This window comes from Dermacentor albipictus, chromosome 2 (genome assembly GCF_038994185.2).
Source record: "Dermacentor albipictus isolate Rhodes 1998 colony chromosome 2, USDA_Dalb.pri_finalv2, whole genome shotgun sequence".
Classification (NCBI taxonomy): Eukaryota; Metazoa; Arthropoda; class Arachnida; order Ixodida; family Ixodidae; genus Dermacentor; species Dermacentor albipictus.
In genome coordinates, this window is record NC_091822.1 from 197,775,290 (window position 1) to 197,802,500 (window position 27,211).

At 43.7% G+C, this 27,211-nt stretch overlaps 1 protein-coding gene and 1 long non-coding RNA gene across 3 annotated transcripts in view; both read right to left on the reverse strand.

The window, feature by feature from the left end:
- The window catches only part of Pis (phosphatidylinositol synthase), a 30,841-nt gene extending 22,259 nt beyond the window's left edge, over nt 1–8,582 (reverse strand). Inside the window, exons 1-3 of one of the 2 annotated variants that reach the window (XM_065427626.1) lie at nt 8,389–8,582; nt 7,534–7,668; nt 3,653–3,806 (exon numbers count right to left, since the gene is read on the reverse strand). In XM_065427626.1, the coding sequence (XP_065283698.1) occupies nt 3,653–3,806; nt 7,534–7,668; nt 8,389–8,428 (329 nt within the window). In that variant the 5' untranslated portion in view covers nt 8,429–8,582. Of the gene's footprint in view, nt 1–3,652; nt 3,807–7,533; nt 7,669–7,941; nt 8,027–8,388 lie in introns of those variants that run through there. The other variant, XM_065427627.1, reaches the window with a different exon arrangement.
- Nucleotides 8,583–21,086: 12,504 nt separating this feature from the next.
- On the reverse strand, nt 21,087–23,282 carry LOC135898456 (uncharacterized). Its single transcript, XR_010563338.2, has 2 exons — nt 21,836–23,282; nt 21,087–21,209 (listed from the first exon to the last, which is right to left on the reverse strand). It is a non-coding gene; the product is annotated as an uncharacterized lncRNA (long non-coding RNA).
- Nucleotides 23,283–27,211: the final 3,929 nt, after the last annotated feature.

Below are 27,211 nucleotides of genomic sequence, written 5' to 3' on the forward strand. Positions count from 1 at the left end.
CACGACGGCGCGTCATGTAGAGTATTTACATAGTTAATTCACAAACACCATAGTAGCAATCACCTCAGAGAAAAGTTTCGTTGTTAAGATCGAGAGCCACTCAATTGAAAGTGATGAAATGTTTCATAGTGGCCCTCAGTAGCCTTTATCGACAATATGGCACATCCCTGATCACGTAACGGTAGCAATCGACTGTCCGTATGGCGAGGCACGCTAGGTTCGCGAAACCCATCAGTTCACTACAACTTCGAATTAAAACCATAAAGCATTTTTTTTTACAGCGCCAACTGGAATGGCTAAAATATTCTCGAGCTACTACACCGCAGCTTAGATTTCCTGTATACAAAAGGAAAATTCAAACACCTTCTGTCTCACCATGTCTCGATCCAGCGTTATTCAATTATACAAACGGATAACTATTCGCTTCGTCGGTACATAAAAGAGAACCTTGCAGGCAAATTAAGTTTGCTCCAATCCAATCGCAAACATTCATAAAGAAAGCACCACAAGCCTTGCATATACTTTCACTTGATTTCTGACCCTCCACCTGGGGAATTTCGATATCTTCAATATGTCCCATACTACTAATCGTTGACGCTTCGACTTCTTTCTGGCTGCAGCTATGCGGTCCAGCAGGCATACTTCACTAAAAAAATTGGGCCGAGCAGCCTGTGTCAGTTCGCCAAACAGATTCGTCATGTATATTCCTCAAGCATCAAGCACCAGTAAATTTCTCAAGTGAGTTTGATTTGATTTATTAATTTCCATTTACACACACACATATACAGAGGAGTGGTAAGTGGAGGTGGATGAGGGAAAAAAGTCGCACAGGGGCGGCTTGAGGTAACCTCACCCCCTTAGGTAAAATATGGCTGCACGGGGTAACACATCAAGCGCCATATAAATTACATTTATATAGTGGCCATAAAACATTGCAGTTATACAATATATGAAAGAACAGTGAAATATTTCCACAATAACAATGCAAAACACACTGCGGCATTGAAATAAATAAATGATATACACTTGGTAATATAGACAAAAAAGAGGAACTTAACTTACATTATTAATCATTAATAAACGCCCCCTAAAAAGGTGAGTTGAACGTGTAGCACGGAAAAGGAAATATATATTGGTACATTCCTATTTGTACTCTGTAGATAGCTGTAAGCCTTCATTAACTTTACTTCAAATTTCCGCCGCTTAAAAAAAAATAAACACGTGAAGAACCGCCTAATGTTGACAAGCAGTTAAAGAAGCAAGTGAGGCGTGTAGAATCTAAGCTCCAGTATTAGTTAAGTCCCCGTGCTACTGCCGAGCGTTTCTGTGAGGAAATGCAAAAATTCGATATTATACCATGAACTACTCGTCGTGAGCAAACCTATTTTAGCGGAATAAAATCAACGTAACTGCTGTAGAAGTCATATATAGCCAGCTTTGTGACATACTTGTTGCACCGCGGCAGGTATGGTATCATAACTGGATTCCTATAGGCTATGCTTTTGCGATTGTCTATCCGCGCATGAAAAACCCGCAATGGGCTGGTCTGCGTCGCTTCGGCTGGCACTGTAGCGTTGCCTTCGAGAGCTGCATTGTTGTCTAAGAAATTAGCTCTTTGAATAAATGTTCGCAAAGGAAGACGTCGTAAAATATATTTGAGACGACCACCATAAGTATTCAAGCAGAGAGAACGAGGGCGAAAAAACGAAAACACCGCAGAAAGCGCCCGGACAACGCCCGAACTGTAGCAGACGACAGGCGCGAGTCCGTGCCCTGACGTCACGCGAGCGGCGCTCGCAGCGCCGCCCGTGTTCGTTCTCGGGGCTAATAGTGTCCACTCTGGGGATCGGCTGGCCGGCACTCGTGTGTAATTTGATCGGTATTTGATTGATCGGCGTCAAATTCCGCATGCCTTGTTTCGAGGGCCTGTACAGCAACAGTTCCGATTTGCTGGGTGACAGACGGAGTCCCGTTTTCTTCAGGTACTCTTTCGTTGTGTCCAACGCCTCTTCAAGAGCCCACTCGACTTTTGCGTCGGACCCTCCCGGGCACCACACCATAATGTCGTCTGTGTACAGGGCGTGATTGATGTTGGTCACTCTCGTCAGCCGGTCTAAGAGCCCTTTCATTGCTATATTGAATAATAGTGGGGAAAGCACCGCCCCTTGTGGGGTGCCCCTCGCGCCCAGCGTGTACCAATCGGATGTGGCCTGCCCTATTTTGATCATGGCTTTCCTGTCTCTGACGAAGGAGCCTATGTAAGAGTGGAATTTCCGGCTGAGCCCCATCACCGAGATCGTTTCCATTATAAATCTGTGTCTGACCGTGTCAAACGCTTTCGTTAGGTCTAGGGCAAGTATGCCCCTGGTGTCTCTGGTCGAGCCGTCGATTATGTGCTTTTTGAGTTGTAACATTACGTCCTGTGTGGAGAGGCCCGGTCTGAAGCCTACCATGTTATGTGGGAAGAGGCCCTCTCTCTCTATGTACCGCGAAACTCGTTGTATGGCACGTTCCGCTGGCTTGCCTACGCACGAGGTTAGCTATATTGGCCGCATGTTCTCCGTTGCAAGTGGTTTACCGGGTTTCGGTATTAGTATGACCGAGGCCGCTTTCCAGACCTCTGGCACTCGTCCCGTTTCCCACGCTCTGTTGATTTCTTCGGTGAGCTTCTCGACCGACTTTCCATCTAGGTTTCTCAACAGTTTGTTCGAGACCCCGTCAGGGCCCGTCGCGGAGCGTCCGCTGAGGCCTTGTAAGGCATCCCAAATTTCCGATTCCATGAAGGGCGCGTCGAGTTCTTCGACCTCTGTGCCGGCGTATTGTGGATAGTCGCCATCGTCTGACGGGCCCAGTGGCAGATACGTATCCGCCAGCTCCTTTAGGAACTCGCTCTCCGTTTTGCCCTGCTCCTCTTGCTTGTGTTAAATCCTATCTATTGCCAATCTCTGATTGCCTTTGGATTGCCTGTCGTCGAACAGTTTATTTAGGAAGTTCCATTTGCGCCCGGTTTTCATTTGTCCGTCTACCGACACACACACTTCATTCCACTGTTGCTTGGAAAGCTCGATCGAGTGCGCTTTGATTTCCCGGTTTAGTGCCGCTACTTTCTTTCGCAGTCTGCGATTTAGTCTTTGCGTTTTCCACCTGGCCATGATGGAATTCTTTGCCTCTAATAGGTATGCCAATCTCGCGTCCATCCTTTCCACGTTCAGTTCAGTTTGGACAACCCTTGTCGCACTGCTAACGTCCTCTTTCAGCCTTCTAAAAAGGCTGTCTAGGTCCACATATTCGCTTGTGTCTTCCTTCCTTATTTTGCGGAAGGCGTCCCAGTCAGTGACCTTAAATTCTCTCGGTGGTGCCGCCTTGATGGGGATCGTCACCGCCAGTATGTAGTGGTCGCTGCCGAGGTTCACGTGCAGGTGCCACTCGGCCCCTCGCACGTTCTTGACGAAGGTCAGGTCGGCCGTCGTGTCCCGCACCACCGACGTGCCTAGTCGAGTCGGATAGCGGGGGTCCGTCACCAGCTCTAGCGAGCACATAGTGATTGCCTCCAATAGCCGCTCTCCCTTAGGCATAACAAAGTTCAGCAACATAAAGTTAGCACAATGTACACACTTCTTGGCAATAGGGACCGTATAATGGAAAAGCTCACGTGTGCAGATGCAGCCAGTGGCTGGCGACATCAATGGCCATGCTGAGTTGAAACCAGAAGGTGTAGCTCGGGTAGAACTGTGCCAGAATTACAAGCAGGCACATGGTGCCGCAACGGTCTGTGAGCTGGTCAAGCATGGCACCAAACTTGGTACCTGTGGGGATGGGTCACACAGAAAGCACCATTGCACAGTGCCAGTGTATTTTGTTTTATACACAATGAGAGACAGCTTAGGTAGCAATTCCCGCAATAAATATACAGAAAGAGATATCCTGCTCCTAAGCATAAGCACATAATGTCAGAGATACTCCAGGCTCTTGGAGTTATCTTTACAATCTTCAGTTTTATTTCGTATTTTCTTTTATTTATATATATTTTTTACGCATGCTGCATGTTAGTGCCACCAGGTCAAGCCAGAGAGTACTCTGGCCATGGCATACGTATTGCAACTCATACTGAACATGATAGTGCATACAATGCTCAACGCAATGTGAAGAACACAAGTGTATAAATGTCCGGGTTGCGCTGCCCGCCCACAGGAACATGTATAAATGTATTACAAAATGTACGGCATGTACTGTTAAGCAAATATTGTTTTTCGGAAATCAGGATTAACTGCCACACAACAAGCACACTGCAAGTTATCAGTGAATACTAGCCGTCTCACATTTGCATGCAAAAAGAAAGATGTGGCAAGTCTGGCCTTACTGCATAGCTTTTAATGTTCTGGAGTACATCAGCAGCTACATTAAAATAAATCATTTAGGTGACATGTCAAGTGTTAATCATTTCAGCGTCACTGACGTACAGGCACCAGCTTCTGCATTCACCTGATGATTCTGTCAGCCCCTGGTGCAGAGCTGCTGCATGCCCTCAAGGCGGCTCTCAGCTCGGCCACATTAGAAGGACGGTTGTACGGTTCATTCAGTCGGCATTTACACACTAGTGGCTTAAGTTTTGCTAGTTCTCTGTGTTTAAGGAATGATTTTGAGCAGCGTACGGAGCTTGACACACACTTGAAGTGTTTTTCTAGGGCATCAGCCTGATCTTCCAAGGTACTCCCTTAGTCATCAACCAAAGGCAACGGGTGAATTTGCTGCCCCTTCAACTTTCTGAGGCCATTCCAAACTGTTGCCTCCTGCGTGTAAGAATTTATGTTGGAGACAAACTTCTCCCAACTTGCTCTCCTAGCCTGCCGCCGCATCCACCTCCCCTTTGATTAGATGTGTTTGAAATCAACAATATTTTTTGCATTTGGATATCGGCGCAGCTTTCCCCATGTCTTATTCTGTTTCTTCCGCACTCCTCTGCACTCTTCACTCTACCATGGTACACGCTTTTTACATGACTAACCCTTTCTTTCTGGTATAAACTTTACTGCAGCATCAATAATAAAAGCTGTAATATATGTGAATGTGTCAACAATACTAAAATTCTTGATAAAATCTCTGCTAAATAAGTTGATTCTTTAAAATGATCCCAATCGGCGGAGGCTAGCTTCCATCTAGGGGCATGCAGAGGAGACTCATATTGCTTGATCATGTTCAACATTATTGGAAAACAGTCGCTTCCATAAGGATTGTCAATAACATTCCATTCTAGGTCAGGAAAAAGAGTGGGTGATCCAAGCACTAAATCGATGGATGAGTATGGATTACTGTATGTTGTAGGCTGTAATATGTGGCCTCCTTCTTATTAGAGGCATGCACCGGAACTTATAATGAAGCTTTCTATGAGACAACCTCTAGCGTCGCACTGGGAGTGTCTTAAAAAAGTATTGTGAGCATTAGGATCCCGACAAGCACGTAGAACTCTGCCAGCTGGTCAATGAAGCCATAAAAATAATCTTAGTGAGCTTAAAATTCAGAGGAATTTATAACGAGCAGACCGCAACCAATGTATTAAACGTGATTGCCCGAGCTGCCTTGAGTTGTGTCCTTAGTGGCAAATGCTTATAAGCAACAGACTTGTCCACGATTATTGCTACACCACCAGATGAGGTGGTAGCCGCATCATGGACTTTGCGAAAGACGGCATATCGTAGGAGAAAATTTGTGTGTGTTGGTTTCAGATGTGTTTGCTGAACACACAGCACCTTTGGATTATATTTGAGCAGTTCTCTGATATTGTTGAGGTGACAGAGGAGTCCTTTTACATTCCATTGTAGTATATGTGTCTCCATAGAAAGAGTAGTGTTTGTGCTGTGTGTTTAGGAAACAAACATTTGCTCATGGTGCCCTTTCCATGCACCCTGGTGCGAGGTTTGTCTTTTTTCTAGTGCCCGATAGAATCACGCTGCTCCTTGAGCGCTGATTGCGCAGTCACGTTCGGTGTTGTTTCCATCACTTCTTTAGAGGCACTGGTCTTGTGCTCATGTGAGCAGTTTGTTTGCTTCAAAAACTTCAGCTCAAACAATGCGACCTTGGATCTCACCAGCTTGGAGGTTGATGGCTTGTCCTTGGATGGCGGAGCAGCGCTGGCCGCATCCGCCAAGTTTCACTTTGATTGTTACAATCTCTTTCTCTTTTCCAAGACAGGTAGGACCATGAGTATGTGGCATGTTCACCATCACGATTGACACAGTACAGGGTGTTTTCACATGTTTCGGATGAATGGTCATGGGAACTACATTAAGCACATGTCTGTTGGCCTCAGCAGTTCTGTGGACTATGGTCTAATCGTTGGCATTAGAAGCATCACAGAGGATGTGGAACATATGGCCTGACGTGGATCTTGACGTAACCTGCCTCAACACTCGAACCAAAAGTAAGGATTAGGTGCTTGGTTTTGATCACGTTGCCCTCACGCCTCATCTTAATTCCTTTAACTTTAATGACATTCTGTTCACTCAAGCCATTTAATAATTCAGTTTCGGTCAGTTCCATTAGGTCCTCAGCGGAGACATCATGGATGGTGTTCATAGTACAGTGTGGTGATACTGTCAGTGGAAAGTCCCCGAATGACAATAGGTTAGGGAGTTTGTCATGCTGTTTTATCTCCGAGTTCCAAGAGGAAATCCCCACTTGCCATCTTCATTACTTTATAGCCTCAACCGAGAGCTGCAGTCAAACATTTCAACACAAGGAACGGCTGGATCATACACCCCCAACTTTTCTGGTTGATCATTCTGTATCATGTGAAACCACGGGAAGTTTAGCTTCTAGTTGCCAAAAAACTAAAAGATTTCTTCGGTGCACCCTCGTTTCTGAGGCTGATCAGAAAATTTTGGAAAAGAAATCTTCATAAGTGTAATTCAGATTTCGGCAGTAATGCCAGCCACCCACCGTAGAGCCCATCAAGGGGATGCCTCAGGACATTTAAGAAACAATCCTGCAAACACCAACTCCATGTTTCTGCTATAACCATGGTTGGCTATCCCACAATAGGTTAACCCTTGCTGTCTGGAAAAATTAGAAGTAAAAAGAAGCCAGGAGAAGACAAAGTAAGAGAAAGATGAAGATTAGAAAGCAGGATGGATAGGAAAACACAACTACCGATTTCTCCCAGATGGATCAGTCCGGAGTTGCCATCTACCGGAAGCGGAGGCCAAAAAAGTGTGTTGCCTCTGCTAAGCGGCCTTAAAGGTCTAAACGCTCAGCATCGGCTCAACCTCCAGGATCCCCTTTTCGCCAAACATGGCTAAGCCATGCACGGTTAAACACAAGGAGGGTCCAACCCTCGTGTGCTCAAGTACGTGGTGTCACAACAAACTAAGCGCCTTGCTGCCGCGGGCGCCCCTGCGGGGGTTAATGCTCACTATGGTGCTGACCAGATAGGAACATAAGTGAAAAGGCAGAAGTAGAAATTACCAGCAAATGTAACAGAGCCATTTCCAGAACACATAACAGCATCATGACATGTTGTCCAACACGTTTTCTTACTTTGATTGAACATTCTTGCTGCGTGGCCATCGATGCAGTCCAGAAACGCACTGACTCCATAGCAAATTGATGCAACAAGACAGTTTGTTGGCATGAAGTAAAATGACAGGAGAGCCAATATGATGCGGCCATATCCTGCAAGGCAATAAATCATACTAATTAAACGCTGTCCACTCTCTGACAAATGACAGGCGTAGTACCGCTCACACATACAGGCCACGGTGGCGCAGTTTTTTATATTTACTCCAACAATGTAAGCCAATATTTCTTTTTATATTTTTTTATCAAGCAGAAGGCGCCATCATAAACCACAAGTTCGCAACAAGTATTCTGTTAAAAATCGGATATTTTTGCACATGAAGGGCACAGGTTCAGACAGCACTCTACATGCTTGATAAAACTATTTACTTAAACGTTCAGGACCCTGCAGTTCCATTGCACAGGCATAGGTCACGACCTCAAGGTATAATGAGATTAAACTATCGTTGCAACAAATATATACCGACGCCGTCCCCACAAGAGCATCCCACTACTTGAAACGATATCAGTGGCAGAGAACTCGAAATTATTTACTACTTTTTTACGTTTTTTTTTTTCAGTTTAATTCGTGCAGGTCCATTCAGACAAAAGTGAACTGCGAGCTCTGACCACAAATAGCCTCACTACTTTTAAGATGTTCATCTCAAATTCGCTTTACCGTCTTGGAAGCAGGTCAGCTATTGAAACGCGAGATAGAGCGTGAACTGTGTGCGGGTGGTTCAAGCACTCTAAAATCACATGTTCTTACGGTATGCTCACTAAAAATCCGCTCAACGATTACAAGAGTCGTTAGAAGTTTTCTGGTTTTTTACGTACCGATGATGTTCGGAACGAAGAGGAAAATATTCTCAGTCATCTCAGAAGTGCTACGGGAACACAATAGCACGAACCGTGACACTTGACACAAACACGACAGCGATGTAGTACACGAGTGCGACAGCCAACGCTGAACAGCGGAGCAACTACATCATAGAATAAGGCAGCGACTCGTGTAACGCGGTGCTCCCCAGACGACTCCACACATAATCGACTCCTGCAACGCACGGAAGTGACGTCACTTTAATATATTAAACTAAAAACAATTGAAATATATCAAATCTTACTAAACAATGCGTTTAACTTCCAAAGATATAAAAGAAAATTGTCTTATGCGTTCATTAATGTACACATTTTGATTAAAGACATCAACGCAAAATTATTTCAACTATACTGTCATGCGTTTCGCTATAATAATAGTCAGCGTTCAATATTACAAGGCAGAAAAATATTTTGCTATCTATCAGGTGCCTGCAGAGATGGAAAGCAATTTTTTTGAGCGTCTCGTGCGTCACCCGAGAGCCCGAGGAATGTGGTGGGGCCACAAGCACACGCACGCTTCTCCCCCGTTTCCTCTCTGGAGCAGCAGACGACAAGCGCTGCAAGCGTACATGCCTACGTTTACGTCGCCACACGCTGTGTTTACAGCAATCTCCGAACGCCGCAATATGGATTTATATACAGTGTGACAGATGCGTGAAACTGCAGTCTTCGCACTGTCACTCGAACGTTTCCTCAAAGGGTCGGGCCCATACGAGTTCTTTGCTAGCTGTCTAGCACGAAAGTCGGTCACTACGATTCGTTTTCGAGATCGAAGCAACCAGTGAACCAGTTTTGACACCCCTTTTCCTGCAGCGCCGTGCGTCTTAATGTCATCATAGCTGCGCAAATATTACTGACTCGGATCGCGGAGAAACCGATGTGGCCGCCACAATTAATTGTGCTCGATTATAAACAGAAGCTTTCTTTTCTTGCGTTCCCGGGATTATCCGCGTCCTCGTGCTTATCCTCGAGTAAGTTGAGCGGATCCTTGAAAGAGTAATAGTAAACTGGGCCGGTCCCGAAGACCTTGAATATGTATTCAAGATAATGTATAATGAAAGGTACGGTGACCCAGTCGTGGTTGCTTGTTGAGTTTGGAAGGCTTAAGCAAACCCATGCTTTGCCATTGGCCAATTATCAATTAAGGGAACACATTACGAGGTCAGGCAAAGAATGCACCTGGGGAGGGTGGGCGCTTCACATTTCGGACCTATTTCCTATAGTGATGCGTATTATTAAGATTCTTTTATGTGAAATTGCTGAACGAAAACAAGTAAACTTCAAATATGCTCCACATTATAGCTATTATCATTCTGAGCTTAAAGCCTCCTTAAATTTCTGTAATAAGTCTGCCCCTGGCACTTGATGGAATTATAGATAAACAAGATATTAATTCACTTGCATCCTGAAACACTAATGATTCTTTAAATTATAAAACAAAATCTGTCATTTCAGGCATCTTTGTTCTGCATAAAAAAGAAAGCCATTGTAATTCCTCTTCTCATGGAGCAAGATTAGGATCCATCAATGGCAGCTAGCAACAGGTCTGTGATACTTACTGTAGCTGTCTATGCAAATTGATAGATCGCATCATCTCCTACACTTTCTAGAAAGCTAAGTAAGCCGTATCAATGCGGCTTTGGGGAGGGCAAGTTGACGATCAATGACAATCGGTATACACTGAGCCCATCAGGTTCTTTCTAACTACATATTTCCAGATATAAAAAAATCTTGTTACACAACATGGCGCTATGGAATCTCGTGAGGCTTACCTGAAATAAGCATCTGTGACATATATAATATGCTGAGCATAACAAAACTATGTGAGCCCATCTCACCCCGCTATTGATTTTTTCGTCACGTACAAGGCAGAAACGCCCAGCTCACCATACTACTTGAATTGCATTGAAAGCCTCTCATGATGCCATCTAGTCCATCTAGCACCCCACATCATAATAGTGCAAGTCCCTCCCTATCACTTACGATAAAAGATTCAGTCACTTACTGCATTGAAGCAGCTCAAACAAGTTACAGTTAAGAATGCTACAAATCTGTCAATAAATTCAGACTCTACACTTCCTTACATCTCAGTATTGAGGTGCACTGAGTACAAGGGCACAGATGGAATTAGTTCAACCATTTGGGCAGTCCAATTGGCTCAATCAACTGCCTCATTTGTGACACCTAACTGTATTCCTCCACCTAACCTAACTGTAATCCCAATAGATCCCAACCACGCACTGGAATCTTGCCTCTGGTGGGACACGTATATATGTGCCTTACTTCCCCGATAAGTCTGCTCCTTGCCTGTGACCTTACCCGGACACAGGAGATATCTCTTCAGAGATTTTTTCCTGGAGCAGCCCTTAGACAATCCATCACTTGGGCTTAGGGATCACCTAAAGCTGACTAAGAAATGTGCCCCAAGTGCTCAACTCCTGTAGCAACGCCAGTGGCATATACAGAGGGGGGGGGGGCACGAAGGACACATCCCCCCTTCCCCAAGATGTCTGTATGTGGCTGTCAAAGCCCCGACCCCGCCCCACCTCCCTTCTACTCCCTCAACCTCTGCATCCCCAGTCAAGTGCGCCACTTAGTAGCCTCATGCTAACATTCACTCAGATTCTGAACACTGTTGCCACACTGTAGTATATGGCATGTCAAATACTCTGAGCTATCTACATGGCCAACATGCAGACTGCCATTCACAATGCATGTTGTAGGGGTTGAGGGACGGACTTCGGGATGAAAACCACAACTTGGGAGTATTTATTCTACATTATGTACAGGAGGTGAGACGTCAATGAACAGTCGTACAGACATTACGGGCCGGCAGCAACTCGGACGCTGCGGCCCGCGGCAAGAAGTTCGAGAGAGGAGAATCAGGGAATCGGGGAATGTCCTGGTCTCTCTGGAAGGCTTCTTATAAACCCTTCGAGCACTGCAAGTCACGTCATGTTTGACCAATAGGAGAGTCCGCTCAGATGACGCCATTTTCAGCCAATGGTAGGCGCCCGTGTCGCAGTGTCACACCTGGCGGCTCTCTGCGGTCTTGCCTCGCAGACTGGCAATGCACTTCTTCTAACGAGGAGAAGAGGAGGGCTGCTCATGCTCCATTGTCCGAGCCCCCCTTCTAATCCCGGCGGCGTACGAACTTGTTGGCACGTGAACTTGTTGCCTTCAACTTGTTTGCTCGGCCGCTCCTCTGGAATGTGCTTTCCTGCTTCTGCATTCCTCAATTAGCTGTGCTGCGTTTCGAAGTGGTTTGGGGAACTCGAAGTAATCGCAGGAAACAGCTCCATATCTAACAATGTTAAGAGCATTGTTGCCAGATCTTGGACAGATCGATCCTTGGAAATCGTTTAATGACCCATGCTAAGCATTTGCCACCTTAACAGTAACAATGCAAAGAGTGCGACACCTCATTCCTTAAGCTTCCAAGCATGTGCTAGGTGTGCATATATGCAACTGCAATACTTATAACTGAAATAGAAGTATACATGCTCAGAGTTCATCACTGATACCTCAAAATCACAAGCAAGAGTATTGTTTGCAGCACTGGGACCTTCTTATATTGCATGTGAGGCTGTTAATCTGCAAACAAGCATCCTTACAAGCAAAGCACTAACAGTTATTTTCCCCATATTATAGGCACAAGCATTCTTAAAGCTATATTACTACACATTGACTGCCTTAGCACAGTGAAAGTAATAAAAACATATAAAAACCACAAAAACGTGGTCCTAAGCTAATTACACAAGTATCTGTGCATGGCCTAATTGCATATGGTGCCTGCTCGCCGTGGCTTAGAATGAAATGAGCTTGCAGCATCGGCAGAGTCCGAGTCCTGAGGGCCCAGGCTTCCCCTGAGAATGCTGGCATTTTAGCGCTCATAGTGTGCAGTGAGGTCCCCCTTCTCTTTTGCAAATTTTGACTTGGGCCCCCTGTAGAGGCTGCCTAGGATACATCTCTGGCTCACAGATTAGGAAGAAGCATCCATCACTTATAGAGGCCCTGAAAGTGGAGCTCACGTTTCATTCACGGACCTAAAGCTTTTCTTGCGTAAAATGTTCAGAAGCAATTTGCAAGATACATGGAATATATAAAGGTCAGTAATGAATTACACACAGTGCAGAATAACTGAAAGATGGGCAAGGGGGGGCAGATTTATAGCGATGTCTTGCTTGGCAGCACGATGTAACACAGACAAAAGAAGAGAGGTGAAGAAAGTAAAGACTTGGCGCTGTATACACAAGAAAAATATTTGTTTAAGGAAAATGCTAATATATACATAGATATATATATGTCCTGAAGCAACAGTATACACAACGAGAAAAATAAAGTGCAAAAGTAGATTCACAAAGCCACGTGATAACAAAACAATGTTAGAGAATGGTAGACATGTACAAAAATAGAAACTTAACAATAATTCATTTCACTCAGGACACACATCTAGATAATTGCATTTCTTGGTCACAAGGGTCACAATTTAAGCCTGGCTAATACATTTGTCTCGTAATTTGTTGATACATAATGTTTCAATTATTTCGCTCGTTAATTTGTTGCAATGATGGGAAAGCATAAGTGTGTCATTGAGCATGGGGTTACATCCACATGAGTGACGGTAACTGGCCAAATAGTAAGGCAGTCAAGACGAAGTGAATGGATAGTGGTGCTTCTGCACTCTCGTGTTACACCTCATCACAAGATAACGGGATCAGGTATACCAAGTCTAGGGAGCAGCATACACACTTGGACGCATGTTTTGTTTGGCAATCAGATTTTGCTTTTTCTGTTTTTACCTTTTTACACTTCGTGCAGCCTGATCCCAATGGAAAGACAAGCAAGGTGGCTGGAATTTGGAATGTGGAGAATAAAAACGGATGGCATGTACACATTCTTACCTTTTGATGAGCAGCCAGTCATCAACATGCAACAAGTTTGGAGGGTCCACCTGTTCTCCATGTCTTTATGGAGAACAGGTAGTCTAGCCATAAAACATGTCTATAAAATAGGCCTATCCATAAAACAGCATAACAACAATTTATTATTACATTATATTTTTTAAATTTATTTATTTGGCAAATACTATCAGCCTATAGGCTGTGACATGAAGTGTGATATAATGTGCACCTGCTTACCTTTCAGTACAGCCCTTTTCCTTGGCAACAATCTACTTTTCAATAACAAAACTGTCAGGTACTTTTCTCAGTGGTGTAGATATGCTGGATATATATACAGTGTCTTCAAAGTCTTAAATCATAGCATTGCCTCCAGTTGAAGGCTTAAGCTGCAATGCTGCAGTGCACATGGTGTGCCAGCTTCCAAACCATTGTGCGTAAGGGCTCTGGAAAGGCACAGAGTGCTTGGTAAAAGACCACACCAGTTCAAATGCTTTATCTTCTCATCTCCTCATGCATTTTAGCAAAGACAAACATCACTTATAGGCTTGTAATTTTAACAGCAGATATATTTTACACTCCTATACAGCAAGTAATTTTAAGCCTGTACACAGCCAATATTAATTATTTATAGCAATCCATTTTTAAGTGTTAAATGTATCATGAAACATTCATGGCATTCTTTAGTCATTCCAGGCCCTTGTACTATTAAACATCAGACATAATCAGACAAAAAGGGACATCAGCATAAAAAGAATATGCATAAGGCTCTGACTTGCCTAAACTTGACCATGATTGCTACAGAAAGGTAGTTTTGGCAGTTTTAAGCACCTGGCAGCTGGAACTATGCGCCAGCTAACACTGCTTTAACCAGCACCATTCCCACTCCCACCACTGCATCTTAGGTTATATAACGACATTTATATAATGACCAGTGTGACATTTTTAGAGGCATTCACCTGCCGTACATTGTGTTACCTGTGCACATTCACAGAGAACTAACAGTTAATTCTAGCACGCAAAGAAATACAAACTTTCGTTAAAAATTATCTATGCCATAAGCTGCGCACATATGCTGTTAAATAAAAGAGTCACGTAAAGGTTATATTGATGCTTCTTTATTCCCAGTAAAGCGAATAATGATTGCAGTGAACGGACCTTTATGTATAGGTATTAACCATAAGGCCAAAACTGCCTTTCTGTCACAATCATAGTCAAGTTTAGGCAAGTCAGAGCCTTGTGCATGTTCTTTTTACCCCGATGTCCCTTTTTCTTAGCGCACTGCTATGTTCTGGTGAAGCTTTCATTTCTACCACCTGTAGTATTGTCCTTACAAAAAAAATAATGCAACTTGTTTTTAATCTACAATGTTCTTTCTTTATTTTGATTTTTTTTCATCAAAACTTGACATTTGAAGTGAATTGTAAAACTGATAATTTGTGATACAAGAACAATATTGTGCAAAGTTGTTGAATAGGTTAAGGTCTCAGAGTCTACCAAATTTCAACAGGCTCCACGGATTTGTATAGTTGATAAAAAACCGTAGATATAGCAACTTTTGAAAATTGTAGCAAATTAAGCAGTTATGCTAAAACACTTCTGTTTTGCACAGCTAGCTAGCCCTTCTTTAGGTCTATGTTTTACAGACAAAAATATATTCTTTGTAGCTGTAATATATTGTATTTCATATTGTTGCGAATTTCCAAGAATGCCTTGTGCATGAAATAGGTGCCTCCGCACTGAGCAGTTTCCCAATTTTTTTTCCTCCTAAATATTCATTTGGCATAGAAGTCATGTTCACTTTCATGCTACTGTTTGATACTATGTGCATAAAATATAAAATATTCTATCGAATCTAAAATATAAATTTTTTGACCCGTGTTGACCTCTCGTGTGATCACGCAGCATGGAGACGATGGAAACTGACACAATTTAAACATCATACGTGAGACAGGTTTTCAAAGTTGTCTGCATTCCTGCATGCTTGACTGCAAAAGATGTCTAAATGTGTAAGCGTGGTGCTGCCACATCAGTACACAGCAGAGACATTAGTGATGGCCAAGGCTTTACTAGCTATTGAAATAAAGCTTTACATGTTGCCTTAGATATGATGTGCATCTTATAAGTATGCAGAACTTTCCTGTGAAAATTGATTTAAGAGAGCAAGATACCTTTTGCCAACAATTGAAGCAAAACAAGTAGCCTCAAGGCAGCTTTTGTAGGCTAAAATAGCTTCACTTGTTCAGGGAACATGCTGGTTTACCCACACAGGTACTAATGCAGCCTATACTTTCTAATAAAGCACATCTCATAGCAGCTGACATCCTTGCCTAACTTCTTCCTTTTCTCATCACAAAGCCATCACATATGAACCTCGAATATTCTCATAGTAATAAATGAGAGCACAAAAGTACACATTAGCCTGCCCGTAGTTTCCAGGCCTCAATTTTTCTTCTCTTTGATGCTGTTTAGAATCATCGCCAACTTTCCTAGATGATTTTGTGGGGCAGGATCTGATAGCATGCATAATTAGTGTCTCACAGTCTTGCAATAAGCCTTTCCTTCATGTCAATTGGACAGGTGTGTGCATATAAAAGAAAAATAATTTTTAATGCTGTAAATGGGTTGATGACGGCGATCCATCCTACGTTGCCCTGAAAATCATAGCCTGGGTAAATTGCACAGTGTCCTGTAGGCATCCTGATATCTCATGTAAGAAATAGTTGTATAATTACTTCTAAACATTATTCTTGTATTAGTGCTAACATAAGTACAGTGCCATACTGCAGGAGGTCAGAAAATGTCATTATCTTGGGAGGATCTCTGTATAAATGAGAAGAGAGAGCTGCAACTAATAGAGAGATCAGTTATCGTAGCTGTCTTACATGCTTGCACAGAATGACAAGTTCCATAATTGTGCTAAGCTGGGCATGCAATTTACGCATTTGGATTGAGATAAGACTTGATTCAGTACCATTATTGCCCTCACTTCTCAGATGGTGAAATCTAGTATAGCCCACCGCTGAGCGCTCGGTCAACGAAACTGTGCTTGATAGGTGATACATGGTGAAATTTAAAAAAACTTGCAAGTTGGTGTGTCACCTCAGAGTGAGCTCTACCAGCACTTGGTTGAATTCCGTATACTAAGTCCAAAGTCAAGGTCGATGACTTCCAGACTGGCCTAGGCTAGTTCGAGCCTGAACCAGAAAGATGAATTCCAAGGCTAAGGAGAGGTAGCTCATTAATTGTTAGCATGACTGATGGGTTGATTCCTACCTCAAAGTCAGTTTTGAAGACTGACCTTACTTCTCCTTATCTTAATTGTTAGTAACATGAATGCAGCAGGACTTTCTTATATATAGTTGGGGACCAACACTCTCTGCATATTCAGTGAGTATGTCAAAAGCATTTTGCAGCTGTTAAATTGCATATCAAGATTCCCATACGTTGATCAAATCATCATGTCATCAGCATAAATAAAGAACGCAATGCTTGTGATGTCTTGAAGCCTCCATGCAGGACAACTGATGAACAGCAAGGGGGCCAGAACAGAGCCATGTGGCACACTGTGGTTTGAAGCACAGCTAGGATCCAATATGAAAACAATTTACATGCACACTAATTCTTCTCAGACTCAAAAATATGAGTGCCACTTTTGTTACCTGCTTTGGTAGACAAAAGTCTTCCATGTTTCAAAAATTACCTAAATTATGTTCTGCATTATTGCATGCATTGGTTGTATCAGTTGCCACCACCGTCCACAACTAGTGGCTGTGAGGGGAGACAAGCAGGACACCATCTGACAGGAGAGACAGGCCATCCTCTGTGCCTAAGTACAATCTGAATCCAATCTGTACTGCTGGGTACATTTAATTTTTATATTCAAGCTCCCATGTTTTTCAAGGTGCATACATGGCCATCATTAATTTCATTAACCAATTTATGTCTGCTTCAGGATTGAAAGCTTCAGTCATATCCTTGCCTTGCATTAGCTGACTCCATTCTAGGCCAGTGAGTTATGCTATCTCGAATTACACCTCCCAATCCTCTGCTGCACATTGCTGCCCTCCTTTCCTCTAGCACCAGTTTTGGTACTCTTATAGATTATCAGTTAACTGTCTTGTATATTATATATGATAACTGATAATTTCTAGTATGATCTATTCCTTGTTAATATATAGGATATTATACATCACGCTGCAGATAAAATTTATATGTCCAGTAGCAAGTATTATCAGTGCAAATGTGGCAATGTATAAAAGACTGAGTGAACAGCAGCAATGCAAGGAAATTAAGTGACGGTTGATTGGCTGTGAAATTAGATGCATGCGGGGGCTAACCCACATTTTTTTAATAGAAAATTTGCCACATGTATTGCGATTACAAGCCAATCTTGCAATTTCATAATAGGAGTGTGCAAATATTCAAAATTTCGGATATGAATCAAATAGTCTTTGCTATTCAATTCGTATTTGATTCGAGAATTCACTATTTGAAGTTGTCGAATAGTACATTTGTTTTGTTCGAACACTGTAAAAGACAACAACACTTCTTGCAGTCTACAAGGTGGAAGACTGATATAAATGAAGAATCGTTGAATGGTTATAGTGCAGGACAACTGTGATTGTTGCGCAGATGATCCAGTTTCTGAACAAAGATATGGAGGAGGTCATTTACATGCTATAGTTGAGTATAAGCATGTCGTGCCTTAGGAAGACTTTGCATTTGCTCTGTCTAATTAGACAAAGCAATTTATTGTTTGGTCAATCTCTCCATATGCTTCGATTCCTTCAAAATGATATGCAGGGCTGCAGTATTGCCCTTAACTCCTTCACTGAGCTGTATACTATACTATACTCTACTACATGTGTCTGGGACATGCTGTTCATTTTCTTTCATTTGTGTCATGGTCATTGTGCACAAGATATGATTGTGCTTTCATTTGCTTCTCATTTACAAGCTTCCTAGTTGACTTGACATCTAGTTGTTAATGGCACTATACGCATCCAAAAAGGCCAGCAAGTCTGTTTTTCCTTAACAGACTCTACCGCATTTTTCATTTCGTTATTTTAGAAATTGGGAATATTCAATATTTGATTCGATATTCAGAGGTAATTTTTCCTGAATATTGCTATCGATTCAATCAGAAAATTTCATTATCCAAGCATGCCTATTCAATATTAAAGCTGCAACAATAAAATGCTTAGGTTTCAGTGCATGAGAATAATGTCATTTATAATTGCTGAATGTTGTGGCTTACGTACTGTGTGCATAACTTTGCCGCTTATATTATAAGCAAGAAAGGCGCAAAAAGATTGCTTGGAGGCAGGGGAAAGCTGAAAAGTGAAGCTTGCTTGACATCATGTCAAGCGTTGAGGGCCCCTAGATGATAGTGATGGCTGGCAGCCAGCTCAGGTATAAAATTGGATTTGTCTTATTTTTTTCTCCTCAGTGGCTCTGACGAAGTGACATAGGAGCGCTGCGCCAAGAAGGCTGCAGCAGAGAGAGCTCACAGTGCTTTGCACAAAGGGAGTGACAGACTGTGAGGAGTTGAAAGATACTTCTTAATTTTGACAGCTGATGCTATCTTGGCATACATATGCTATTATCTGAAAGTTGCACATATCTACTAGGAGTTCCTTGAGATTTTCAGTTTTTTTTATACATGCTGTGATTTGTGTGCAAAAAGGCATGGAATGTTTTCGTTCATCTTATGAATGAAACCACTTTTTATTGATTCACTATTTTTGTATTTTACTAAGCATACAAGCCGTAGAATCCTTAAGTTTTGCAGTGACGTGCATAAATGTTGATATAACTAATATTGCATTTCACAGCACTTCCTTCGTTTCAAGCAGCTATGCACAGACATGCATGCAATGACAGAATGAATGTTTGCATTTACCGTCGGCGCTCAGCGTTGCCCATGTATTAATTAAGTTTACTGATACCTTTAGCTACTTCTGCTGCAAGATTTATGGCAACGCTTGTGTAGTCTTGTTAAGCTTGACGGAGCTGTAACGACATCACCTGGTCTGCCTGAAAAAGACACATTGAGATGCAAACTTGCGCACAGTGGCACAAAATGTTTTCACTTCACATCACGCGCAAAAGCGCCACCTGTGCTTTCATGGCATTTCATGCAGCCCTACTTCTGCCGCGGGTTTTACCTCAACGCTTGGGCGGTGCGGTGAAGTTCGACAAGTTTGTTATTATGTCGCACGATATGACCGAATTTCACGCTTTGAGACGGCATCTTGAGCGGAGGGCCAGCAAATGGTTACATTCACCTTAAGCACAAGCGCACTGTGGAGTCACTCGTTCGATTCCACGATGTGTTTGCGTCTGCCGAGGGTTTTACCTGAACGCTTGGGCGGTGCGGTGAAGTTCGACAAGTTTGTTATTATGTCGCACGATATGACCGAATTTCACGCTTTGAGACGGCATCTTGAGCGGAGGGCCAGCAAATGGTTACATTCACCTTAAGCACAAGCGCACTGTGGAGTCACTCGTTCGATTCCACGATGTGTTTGCGTCTGCCGAGGGTTTTACCTGAACGCTTGGGCGGTGCGGTGAAGTTCGACAAGTTTGTTATTATGTCGCACGATATGACCGAATTTCACGCTTTGAGACGGCATCTTGAGCGGAGGGCCAGCAAATGGTTACATTCACCTTAAGCACAAGCGCACTGTGGAGTCACTCGTTCGATTCCACGATGTGTTTGCGTCTGCCGAGGGTTTTACCTCAACGCTTGGGCGGTGCGGTGAAGTTCGACAAGTTTGTTATTATGTCGCACGATATGACCGAATTTCACGCTTTGAGACGGCATCTTGAGCGGAGGGCCAGCAAATGGTTACATTCACCTTAAGCACAAGCGCACTGTGGAGTCACTCGTTCGATTCCACGATGTGTTTGCGTCTGCCGAGGGTTTTACCTCAACGCTTGGGCGGTGCGGTGAAGTTCGACAAGTTTGTTATTATGTCGCACGATATGACCGAATTTCACGCTTTGAGACGGCATCTTGAGCGGAGGGCCAGCAAATGGTTACATTCACCTTAAGCACAAGCGCACTGTGGAGTCACTCGTTCGATTCCACGATGTGTTTGCGTCTGCCGAGGGTTTTACCTCAACGCTTGGGCGGTGCGGTGAAGTTCGACAAGTTTGTTATTATGTCGCACGATATGACCAAATTTCACGCTTTGAGACGGCATCTTGAGCGGAGGGCCAGCAAATGGTTACATTCACCTTAAGCACAAGCGCACTGTGGAGCCACTCGTTTGATTCCACGATGTGTTTGCGTCTGCCGAGGGCTTTACCTCAACCCCAGGTGAAAATTTCCAACTGGGAATGCAACTGGTTCCAGTTCAACTGGTTTATGGAACAATTCCCAGTTGGTCCCCATTGCAACTGGTCCCAGTTGATCCCCATTGCAACTGGTCCCAGTTGGTCCCCATTGCAACTGGTCCCAGTTGGTCCCCATTGCAACTGGTCCCAGTTGATTCCCATTGCAACTGGTCCCAGTTGGCCCCTTTGCAACTGGTCCCAGTTGGTCCACATCGGAACAGGTTCCAGTTCCTATTGCAACTGGCATCGATTGTGCAATAGAGGTAGTGAGCCATGGCCAGCAGGAACCACTGGTAAACGTTTACACACAAGTGGGATTCAAGCTGGCCATAGCTTGTATGCTTTTTGTGGTTGCCATCGCGTGTCGCAAAGAACCAGCCGATTCAGTGAACTTTATGCAGCCGAAGCAGCTTGGTGTTGAAATTGGACATTTATTGGGACACTTGAGCTTGTGTTTAGCGATGAAACATCTTGAATGCTCCCTTGATGACCTTGCACACGTTTACACATTTCGTAACTCTTGCACATCACCATCTGAAAGAAATATTTATATGCATTCAGTAAAAAGGCAACCACTTCGTACAAGCAATTCTACTTATACATCATACAGACATGTGTATCAGTAGTGTATGCACTTCTGCTACACGTTATTATGCAGAGCTACAGATACTTCTGTGTGCTATTCAAAGCACAAGTCTTGCACGACACTGGTTCGTATTGACACGTGAACTTTTCTCGGTAACTGCACTCACCCACTGGCCACTTAAGTTTATCGCTCTGCACAAGACGCACCTGCATGGCTGTAGCTTACTCGAATGCTATCGTTGACTATTTGTTGTGTATATATGTTATCGCTGAACCTAGAGTAATCAGATTGTATGCGCGACACGAACTGTGTAGTACTTTCTGGAAGTAATGCGGGCACCATCGTTTACGCCGGAACCTACGGCAAGTTACGTGAAAAAAAAACAAAAAAAAAACGACGCGTCTGACTCGCAGATAATGGGGCTCAAAAACAAGCACCAAGCTCGCAAGCATTGATGTGTACAAACGTCACGTAGTAGAACACTCGAGTCAACGACAATGTGCTGCAGTATTGACACCTTTGTGATAAAGAACCACTTGCACTCGAAACATAAATAAGTTCAATATATAATTACCTCCAAATGGCAGAATCAAGAGCAGGGAAAAGTGCGCACGTCAATCCAAACACGATGGGTCCACAAAGCCGCGTAGTCGGTGTTAAAACAGGTGTCATCCGTTGGCCTGTAATCATGCCGTCTTCCAAAGGTGAAAATGTCCAACACTAATACTACTTAAATGAGGTTACACAGGCAATGACACCACAGGTTCCTCTAGAAAAATCTTTTCAGCTGCGCACGCCTCGCTCCATGTCTCGCTCGAATAGCTTGCTGTTAATATGGCTGCCGAACTACGCCGCACGTTTACACAGTTTCGTATTTGTGATGAAGTTTCTCGCTATTAATAAATATTACGCTATCTATGTGAGGTAAGAATTTTATTTCACTTTTATTTGACATAATTTAAATTTATTGCTATATCATTATTATTGTTTGAGCCATAGAGGTTTCAGCCGATCATGAGAAGATACGCAACTAATGTTTCTTTTTTTTTTCAAAATGGCGGTTGTTGTGGTCATGGTACAGTGGCTAGTCATGGTAGAGCACTGTCGGTGTAAGCATCATAATATTCTTTCACCGTGTGGAAGACTGTACTAGACTAGCCATGGACGCGTAGTAAGCGTGCGTTGTGTAGCTCTATGCGCTGCTCAGCATTTTCTTTTCCTTTTTCTCTCTTTTTTTGTCGTAGGGAAGTAATATCGCCGTGCTGCAAACACCAGTTGTTTCCACCAAATGCCATACAGCTCACTAGCGCTTAGCTAGGCAACGACGTCAGCGGCACAAAGTTGGTGCAACATTACCATAACACCGCGATGTCGGTCAGGCACGCAACGGTAACGTCATGAGACGAACCAATGCCTCATTAGACGAACCAATGCCTCATTAGACAACTAAAGACTAGGGCCAACATTCACAAATTTAGTGCGTTGAAACTAAGGCACGCGTACGTGTCAAGGCAATGTGCTCCACATTTACGCAAGAGGATCCTGCATGATTCAGTTATCCATATAAATAAATCTTGTGTCGGATAAAACCCATCTCTAATGTCGCACTCGTTGCAGCATATCGCTTAAATCAACTTTTTTATGTTAACAGTTGTACGAGTACAGATCCCAACTACTAACCAGTTGCTACTATACAACTGGTCAAAGTTCCAGTTGGAATCCAAATGGAACCAGTTGCTTCCAGTACAGCTGGTTCAGGTTCCAGTTGGATCCCAACTGGGACCATTTGCTTCCAGTACAACTGGTAATGGTTCCAGTTGCGTTCCAGTTGCATACCAACTGGGACCATTTGCTCCCAGTACAACTGGAGATGGTTCCAGTTGGATCCCAACTGGAACCAGTTTCATCCCAGTTGGTTTCTAACTGGGACCAGTTGACCTGTAACTGGGACCGGTTGGTTTCCTACTGGAACCAGTTGTTCCCAGTTAATACCAGTTGGAACCAGTTGGATTCCAGTTGAATATTTTCACCTGGGACGCTTGGGCGGTGCGGTGAAGTTCGACAAGTTTGTTATTATGTCGCACGATATGACCGAATTTCACGCTTTGAGACGGCATCTTGAGCGGAGGGCCAGCAAATGGTTACATTCACCTTAAGCACAAGCGCACTGTGGAGTCACTCGTTCGATTCCACGATGTGTTTGCGTCTGCCGAGGGTTTTACCTCAAAGCTTGGGCGGTGCGGTGAAGTTCGACAAGTTTGTTATTATGTCGCACGATATGACCAAATTTCACGCTTTGAGACGGCATCTTGAGCGGAGGGCCAGCAAATGGTTACATTCACCTTAAGCACAAGCGCACTGTGGAGCCACTCGTTCGATTCCACGATGTGTTTGCGTCTGCCGAGGGCTTTACCTCAACGCTTGGGCGGTGCGGTGAAGTTCGACAAGTTTGTTATTATGTCGCACGATATGACCGAATTTCACGCTTTGAGACGGCATCTTGAGCGGAGGGCCAGCAAATGGTTACATTCACCTTAAGCACAAGCGCACTGTGGAGTCACTCGTTCGATTCCACGATGTGTTTGCGTATGCCGAGGGCTTTACCTCAACGCTTGGGCGATGCGGTGAAGTTCGACAAGTTTGTTATTATGTCGCACGATATGACCGAATTTCACGCTTTGAGACGGCATCTTGAGCGGAGGGCCAGCAAATGGTTACATTCACCTTAAGCACAAGCGCACTGTGGAGTCACTCGTTCGATTCCACGATGTGTTTGCGTCTGCCGAGGGCTTTACCTCAACGCTTGTGTAGGGCTGTGAAGCTTCATAAATTCTAATAACAGCGCATGGTCTGATAGAATTTCATGCACTAAAGCGTTTAATTATGTGTGGAGAGGCAATGAAACTTCATACTGCGCTCGCAGCTTCACAGGCATAGGCTATTTTTTAGATTAATGATAATGCTGTGCAGGTTTCTTTTGATGAATGAATAAGTGCTCTTTAGAGAATGAATGGTAATCATGCTGTGAAGCGTGCAGCAGCAGTCATCAGCCATAGCCGGCGCTTTTTCGAATGTTTTATTATGCTTCTGTAAATTGAGCCTGTACCTTCGAGTTTATGCTTCACATAAGACTTGAGTGTGATTCTCTCACAGGAAAAGCGTTTAGCATGCTTGTGCGTTGAGAAGCCGTAAACAATGACTGACCTAGAGGGAACGTAACGTATTGTACGCATTGGCGCTGTGCATCGTACGTAGCTGACCGAGCATTGGATATGCAAAGCGGGTAGCGATGTCGCAGAACTTTCGCTTGACACCGCTTCTAGCAGAACCGGCGCGTAATAATAAACAAATGAAATGCTGAAACTATCAGTAACGCCCACATTGTTCAGGTACGAAAGAGATCCGGGCAAGCATTGCAAGTCAATCCAATCCTCTTATGTCCTAGCGAATCGTAGTGTTCGTGAGTTCGCGTCTCTTATGCGCGTTGTTTAAATTTGAAGCGTGGGAGTCGCTTCCTAATGCTTTTCCGCAATGATGAGTCTGACGGTGAGTTTTACGATGCGGTTACAAGTTTTACAATATTTTTATCTAAACAAGTGCGTCTGCTTTCGGCTTGCTATAACTGTTCCTCGTCTGGATGGACAAGTAGCGCGTTTTGCAAACAGCATTTCTAGTGCGGGATTAGGTACTGCGCCCGAGAAAATTTGCGCTTATTATGTAGTAGGGAATAGTTATTGCTGCTCCTAAACAATGAGTCCACAGCGCCGCCACTGCAAACTAACATCGAATTTACGCGCTTTGGGTGTTCGCACTGAAATGTGTGCCGATGTGTGGTGCAAGGGAAGTCCCTGTACTCAGTTTAGTAGGAAACTCCATGCTCTTGCTAATGGCTGAGTTCTTTCATAGCATGGGGCATACCGCCCCAGATGGTGCAACGTGTTCAGTTCTAGTATCCGTAACTGGAGAACACCGAGGCAGCTTGCCCTAGACGCGGGTGCACTCGGCCGCTGTTTTTGCTCCATCGCCATGCAACCGAGTAATCCTTCGTTGAACCGTTTTCTTCTGTATCAAGCCACTTCCTCCTGCCCACAGTGGCACCATTTCATACAGCATGATGCAGCAACTCATTTCTCTGTCCTGCTTGCACTCGGCACCCTGTCATGTCTTTCCCAGTGAAAGCTGCATTAATTGATGCACTAGGCATGCCTGAACTCGGTTTTAGCTCTACTGAAACTTTGCTCAAGCAAAGTGGTATCGTGACTGTTCTACTACCATTCTTCCACTTCGCACCCTGCCATCCATTCTGAAAGTGTGACACCTGATTTAGTGTGAACACATTTTGATGGAGTTTTTAATATATTGATGAATTAACAAGACCTTGCTCCACTAAGCTTGAGCAGGCTAAGCTGGGTGTGCCAGTCGAGTGAGCATGATTTCTTCTCTGCTCATAATGCCGACATACATGATTGGCAGACAGGTGAAAGGTTGGACTTAAAAAACAGTGGTGTCACTTCTAGGTGCTTGACACATTAAGAGATAGCATGACATATTATGTGCATGACACATTAATGCATAATATAAACAGCTGCAAGGACCCACTAATGGGATTTTACTGGGAATGTGATGTGATGTGATTTTACTGAATGGGATTACTTTGAATGTGATATCACTGTAGGTGAACTTCAACCGCTTTGAAGGATCTAGCAGAAAATGGAGTCTGATCCCAAAGGCAGTGCAGTCTAACACATCATCTCAAAGTACCAGCTGTCAAGAGGGAAGAATGCGAGAAACTGGCACGTTTTGCACGCACCAGATGTTTCAAAGAGTGACTTTGGCACAAGAGAAGTGTATGTGCAATGATGTGTTAACGGTTAGAACACAGGAAGTAAAATATGGATAGAATTGAACATGCTCTCAGGAATGGAGGAAGCCTAAAAGCAGTGAAGAAGAAACTAGGAATTGGTAAGAATCAGATGTATGCGTTAAGAGACAAAGCCGGCAATATCATTACTAATATGGATGAGATAGTTCAAGTGGCTGAGGAGTTCTATAGAGATTTATACAGTACCCGTGGCACCTACGACGATAATGGAAGAGAAAATAGTCTAGAGGAATTCGAAATCCCACAGGTAATGCCGGAAGAAGTCAAGAAAGCCTTAGGAGCTATGCAAAGGGGGAAGGCAGCTGGGGAGGATCAGGTAACAGCAGATTAGTTGAAGGATGTTGGGAACACTGTCCTAGAAAGATTGGCTGCCCTATATCCACAATGCCTCATGACCTCGAACGTACCGGAATCTTGGAAGAACACTAACATAATCCTAATCCATAAGAAAGGGGACGCCAAAGACTTGAAAAATTATAGACTGATCAGCTTACTGTCCGTTGCCTACAAAGTATTTACTAAGGTAATCGCAAACAGAATCAGGAACACCTTAGACTTCTGTCAACCAAAGGACCAGGCAGGATTCCGTAAAGGGTACTCAACAATAGACCATATTCACACTATCAATCAGGTGATAGAGAAATGTGCGGAATATAACCAACCCTTATATATAGCTTTCATTGATTACGAGAAAGCGTTTGATTCTGTCGAAACCTCAGCAGTCATGGAGGCATTACGGAATCAGGGTGTAGACGAGCTGTATGTGAAAATACTGAAAGATATCTATAGCGGCTCCACAGCCACCGTAGTCCTCCATAAAGAAAGCAACAAAATCCCACTAAAGAAAGGCGTCAGGCAGGGAGATACGATCTCTACAATGCTATTCACAGCGTGTTTACAGGTGGTATTCAGAGATCTGGATTGGGAAGAATTGGGGATAAAAGTTAATGGGGAATACCTTAGTAACTTGCGATTCGCTGATGATATTGCCTTGCTTAGTAACTCAGGGGACCAATTGCAATGCATGCTCACTGACCTGGAGAGGCAAAGCATAAGAGTGGGTCTAAA